This window comes from Protobothrops mucrosquamatus, unplaced genomic scaffold (assembly GCF_001527695.2).
Source record: "Protobothrops mucrosquamatus isolate PMUCROS unplaced genomic scaffold, P.Mucros_1.0 scaffold320, whole genome shotgun sequence".
NCBI lineage: Eukaryota > Metazoa > Chordata > Lepidosauria > Squamata > Viperidae > Protobothrops > Protobothrops mucrosquamatus.
The window spans coordinates 768,454-774,453 of NW_015386659.1; the positions used below are offsets into that span (position 1 = coordinate 768,454).

The 6,000-nt window shown below is 38.3% G+C and overlaps 1 protein-coding gene across 1 annotated transcript in view; it reads left to right on the forward strand.

Annotated features, from left to right (window-relative positions):
- Positions 1-6,000, forward strand: part of CENPC (centromere protein C) — a 63,965-nt gene that overhangs the window by 27,823 nt on the left and 30,142 nt on the right. The window contains exons 4-5 of the mRNA XM_015815163.1: positions 468-560; positions 2,649-2,738. Of these exons, the coding sequence (XP_015670649.1) occupies positions 468-560; positions 2,649-2,738 (183 nt within the window). The remainder of the gene's footprint in view (positions 1-467; positions 561-2,648; positions 2,739-6,000) is intronic.

The following is a 6,000-nucleotide window of genomic DNA, read 5'->3' on the forward strand; positions in this document are numbered from 1 at the left end:
TAGGGGATCAAATACTTATGTCACTCATTAAAATTCAAATCATTTTATAACTTTTTTGAAATATGTTTTTCTGGCTTTTTTGTTGTTATTCTGTCTCTCGCTGTTAAAATAAATCTACCATTAAAATTATAGACTGACCATTTCTTTGTCAGTGGGCAAATGTACAAAATCAGCAGGGGATCAAATAATTTTTTCCCTCACTGTACATTATCACCTAAATACTGGTGATTTCCCCTTATGTTGCCTCTGCATAATGGAACTTTTTATTTTAACTAAATAATTTCACAAAATTCTCTTCATTTGAGAATGTCATTATGAAATTATGGGTGAAAACAGTCATTAAGTTATAGCCTTGGTAGTAATTTGCTATAGATAACCCAGTTATTCCAGTAATTCCATCCCATCTTGAGTAAAACAATTTATAATTGGTATTATATAGAATATAATTAATTTTTTTATTGTTTCAGGAGGCTTTATAATTGGTGGAATAATATCACCTGAACAAAGAGAATCTAGGAAACCTAAAACGAAAGTTGCTACGAAATCTGTTTCAGAGATGGGTATGGTCATCAGAGCATTATATATGTAGATCAACAATCTTTCTAAATTACAAGTAGTTCTTGAAGTTCTGGCCATCCCAGCATTCTAACAATTGTGTCTAATCTGGCAACCAGCTTACATTAGCATCACATGCTCTATAGCAGGCACCCGAAGTCCTTCTATGCTCATGCTTGCATCTATCACAGCCTCCTGCATCCTGTAGTAGCCACTGCAATCTGCATCACTATAATCCTTGCACATTCTCCCCACCCTGCAGCAGCTACTCTAAGCTCATTTGCATGACATATGCCCCCCATGAACTTTCCTCGTGTTGTACCTGCCCTTGTGTGCCCTCGCCCACCTCTCAGCAGCCATTCCAAGCTCTGCTGTGCGCATCTGCCCCTGCCCCTCATATGCCCTCCTGCAACCTGCAGCAGCTAGCCCAAGCCCCCCACACTTGCACCAAACCTGCCCCTCATTCACCCTCCTGCACTAGCCCCAAAGCCCCATTATGCTTATGCCTGCTAGCCGGCTTGTGTACTGCCTGGAACTTGCAACTTCCTGTCGTCTTCCTCACTGACTTTAGTTGTTGAAAACTGGCACAAGATTGCAAGGAGGTCCTTGGTTAATGAAATAGGGACTGCTGACATTTCGGTTGCTAAATAATGTGGTCTCTGGATGTCACACTTTTCCAGGCATGTAAACAAATTTCCACATAGAATACTACCACCCATTTTACTTTGTAAAAAAGCTTGTAGGAATATAGGAATAAGATAATGCTAGAGAATAATGCTGTGTTCCTCAGCCCTTTATAAATTATTATTTTAAATGTAAAAAATTAAGTATACAGCTTGACAGATATCAAGAAAGAATATATTAGTGTAGAGACAGATTAATTGATATGGTTTATTCAAATACATGATGTATAAATATATTATCTTTTTGATCAGTAAAAATAATCTTAGCACTTGCTGTGCATCTGCTGCAATCACCAGAATTGCAGCAATGTTTCTGTTTAAACAAGATACAATGGAACTTTTCTGCAATCATCCTGAGCATCGGAATACCTCAGAAATTCAGAAAAATCTAAAAGAAAAGATCATTTTCCCAGAACATATTTGGTATGAATGTCAAAGTTAATCAAAATTTATGAGCTCTGCTGAATTTGAAATAAAAAAATAGCAGGGGATATCTTCCAAATCTACCTTGGAAACAGCAGTGTTAGCAGTTAAGTAGGGCAGAATATTTCAGAGTATTTCTATTTATCCATTATTATTGGTTGTAAGACATTGACAATCCTGATTAGAGGCTGGGGGTATGTAGGGGAAGATCAGTGATCAAATACTTTTTCCATTCCAGCAGTCATATACGAATGTTGTGTTATATAGAGAGCACCATTATTTTCTCTTTCTCAGTATTCAAGACTTACATACATGTATAATATGAACCTTGGGAAGTGCCAACAGGTAGCTTGATACCGTCATGGTGATATAATATCTATATAGATTTGGAAAGTATTCAGAACCTATGTTCCTTGAATTGGGCAATGGGTTTGAGAGCCTGGGGACTTAATAGTTTGCATTTTGTAGCAATATTGTTTGCATCAGAATAATTGAGAATAAGCTCAAATTAATTTTGCAAATGTTTTATGGTTCATTTTTCCTGATGGATATATAGCGTATGACTTCATTTGCCTTTTATATAAACAGAAGGTACAAAATAGTTGGGCCTCACCTATGATTTTTGTTTAAATCTGAGCTAGTAAAATTTCTAGGCCTGTTTTTTAATAGAAAATAAAGGTAGTCGTTGCTTAGCACTTAAGGAAAGATTTGTTATTTGGACTTCCTGTCGACTTCCCCATTGACTTTGCTTTCTGCAAGCGGTAGGAAGTCACAAATCAAGGGCAAGTGAGAACCTCACTTAACAACCCATAATCCTCATTTAATGAAGCAATTGGGATTGCTAAGATTGCTGTTGCTAAGCTATGTGGTCACATGACATTGCATTCCACAATTGCATCACTTAGTAATGGAAATTCTGTTCCCACTTAAGGACTACTTGTAACTATGTCTACCCTTCAGCCTAGTCCTCTGTATTTTGTTTTGCAGAGAATTTGCATAATAACTCAATTATCAAGGAACATTTTTCTCAGCCAGCTGTTGTTTTTGATGAAACATCTAATCAACAAATTCTTCTAGGTGAGTGATATGACATAGTTTTAAAAATGTTTATGATAAATATGAGATTTATTTAGTGTATGGTATGAAATACATAGCAGCAGTAAAAATGTATGAAAAGAACACATAATAATATGATACACCAGTGGTGGCGAACCTATGGCATGCGTGCCAGAGGCGGCACTCAGAGCCCTCTCTGTGGGCACGCGCGCCATGCCCTGAAGATGGCAACCGTCCCTCTTCAACCAGCCACCCACTAACTTGCCGAGGTCCCACATGGCCAGATGTATCCTAGCACCCATGTGCTCGCTGGCCTCTGTGTGCAGGGGCTGATGGTGTCAGGCAGCAGCCGCCCCGGCCTCACCTTGCCCTTTAACAATGGCACCCCTGCCCTGCCTCACCTTGCCTCACCTCACCCAGCAGGACGAGCCTCCTGCACACCACACCACCTGCCAGAGACCCCCCTGGATCTCCCCCAACCCTGCCTGGCCCCCCCAGGCATCCCTCCCCATGAGCAATATCGAGGTGATCATGCCCACCTTGTCTACACCCACCCAATCTGCCATGACTACCACAGCCACGCCCACCCAGTGGGCCACGCCCACCCGGCATCCAACAATAAATAAGTGGGGTTTTGGTTGCAGTTTGGGCTCTCGGTCTCTAAAAGGTTTGCCATCACTGTTATAGAACATAGATGTTAATTTGAATATTGATGGGAAATTAAAGCTTGAGAAAAAAGCAATAACAGGACATTGATTGTATACAAGGGTTGAATGACAACACAATTAAGATATGTATAAACTAAAAATGACTGATAAATGTAACAAAGTTGCTTTTACTTAGTTGATAATAATAAGAACTGTATTAGCCTAATATGAGATAGTAGATATTAAGGGAAAAAGAGAGGAAATATCTGATGTTGTAACTTGAGATTTATACTAAAGATTTATGTATGTTATTGAACTATTGATTAATCCAGTCACCATGTTGCTTTTTAAATACTTAATTGTAAAATTAGAAAACTAATAAAATATTATTTAAAAAAAAAGATCAGCTAAAAGTAAATATCTCCAGAGCCCAGATAGATATACCTTCAGAAAAAATGTTACAAATAGTATTGGAAATGGTCAATGTATGTGCTGATAAAGTCAGGGGACCCAGGCAAAAAAACATGAAATATGAGTATCCACATAAGAAAATGACTGTAGTTTTTGAAAGACTTGTATTAGAATAAAGCACAATTTCTCATATTTGTACAAGGTGCTGCCCGGAAGACACTGGATCATATAGTGACTAACTGCCATCTGAGAACTTATACAGGGGAAAAGTAGACTTCCTCCAATTAATAAATACCATGCTTAATTAGATAAATGGCCTAGATATTAATATATAGAACACTTATTTTATGAATTAACTTATTTTAAAATTTATCTTATAACTTAATATATAACTTCTTATATAATTTCTTATATCTTACAAAATTAACCACACATCATTGTATGTGTATCGCAGTGATGGCGAACCTTTTAGAGACCGAGTGCCCAAACTGCAACCCAAAACCCACTTATTTATCGTCGGGTGCCTCACTGGGTTAGGGTTAGGTTACAGAGACGTCAGTACAGCATGGTGGAAAAATGCTTAGATCTGATTCTTTTCCGTTACAAATACATATTAAGCATTTTTCCCTCCCTTATTTTGGGGTCATGGTTCACATCTTCCAATTAACTTGGACGACATGATTTACTTCCGGTTTCTTTTTCCCGGCTTTCACTGTTGCCTGATTTAACTATATAAATACCAGACAGTTCTGCATATTGTCAAAGCAAAAATATACAGTATTTGCAGCGTTGACATCCGGCCCCACTTACAAAAAGGACAGATCCCGTAAAGCAAACCAAAGCATATGTTAAGGGTTATCTTTTGGTTTGTTGGGGTATTTCACATGAAACCTTTTGACCAATCTATTAGCCTTTACTTCACTGGATTTCACCCAGGTGGCTTCAGATAACGGGTATCCCTTCCATGTTTTTGTTTAGGTCTAATTTTTAAAAGCTCAAATACTCCCTCTCTTTTCCTGGTAATATCTGTTAGCTCATATTGGACAAACAGAATTCTTATTTTCAACTGATTTCCAAATATTTTATATTAGGTGACCAAAATTTTCCTTATCTCAATTTCTCCCTTTTTCCCTTTTCATACCAAAGTCTATTAGTCTTGTTACCCATCTTACCTATTCAATTATAATGTTACTTTATTTTCTAAAAATTATCTATTTTCCATCATATTCAACCCTCTAGTTAGTAATATGAAATCCTCTCTAATAAATCAAAACCCTTATTTTCTTCAGCCTTAATCTGGCTTTCTTCCTTTGCCTACTAACCTTCTATGTCAGTGCTTTTGAACCATCAAATAGTTCTCCCTCTATTATTATATATATTATTTGGAATAAGAAAGACCATTTGATTGCAGTTTTTTTAGAAGAACTAGCCCATTTGTATTCATTAGATAGCCTTCCTATTATTCCAGTTTCCCACAATTGTCCTTATAGGTTTACCTTCCATTCAATCTGTTCTTTTTCCTCAAATTTCTTCTGATTTTTGTAAAAAGTCATTTCCATTTTCAATGTTGTTCCTCCCTTTTTTGATTTTTCCGTTGGTTGGATCTGTTGGTCAATTGAGTCCTCTGTCTTAGTGTTTAGTTGTTCCACTTCTCCTGTTATTTTCTGCATAATTAGTTTTTAAGGGCTTCTATGAAGCCCTTAGATCCCTGTACGGACCTCAGCCCTCAGGAAGCTCCCCTTTACTGGATTTGAGTGGTGCAACTCTCATCACTGAGAGGACTCTGATTTTACAGCGTTGGGCTGAGCATTTCCACTTTGTGCTGAATTGCCCATCCACCATCAATAATGAGGCGATCGACAGAATACCCCAGGTGGATATCAACTATAGCCTGGATGTCCCACCATCAGAGGCTGAAACCTCACAGGCCATCAGTCAGTGTTCCAGTGGTAAGGCGCCAGGATCTGACACAATCCCAGCGGAAGTCTATCAGGCTGGTGGTGCTGTGCTTGTTGAAAAACTCACTCAGCTGTTCCGGTCTTTCTGGAAACAAGGTTCCATCCCTCAGGAACTGAAAGACGCGTCCATCGTGCACCTCTACAAGAGGAAAGGAAATCGACAAGTCTGCGATAATTATAGAGGAATATCACTTCTCTCCGTCGCAGGCAAGATCTTTGCACGAGTGTTGCTAAATCGCCTGATTGACCATCTGGAACAGGGTCTAC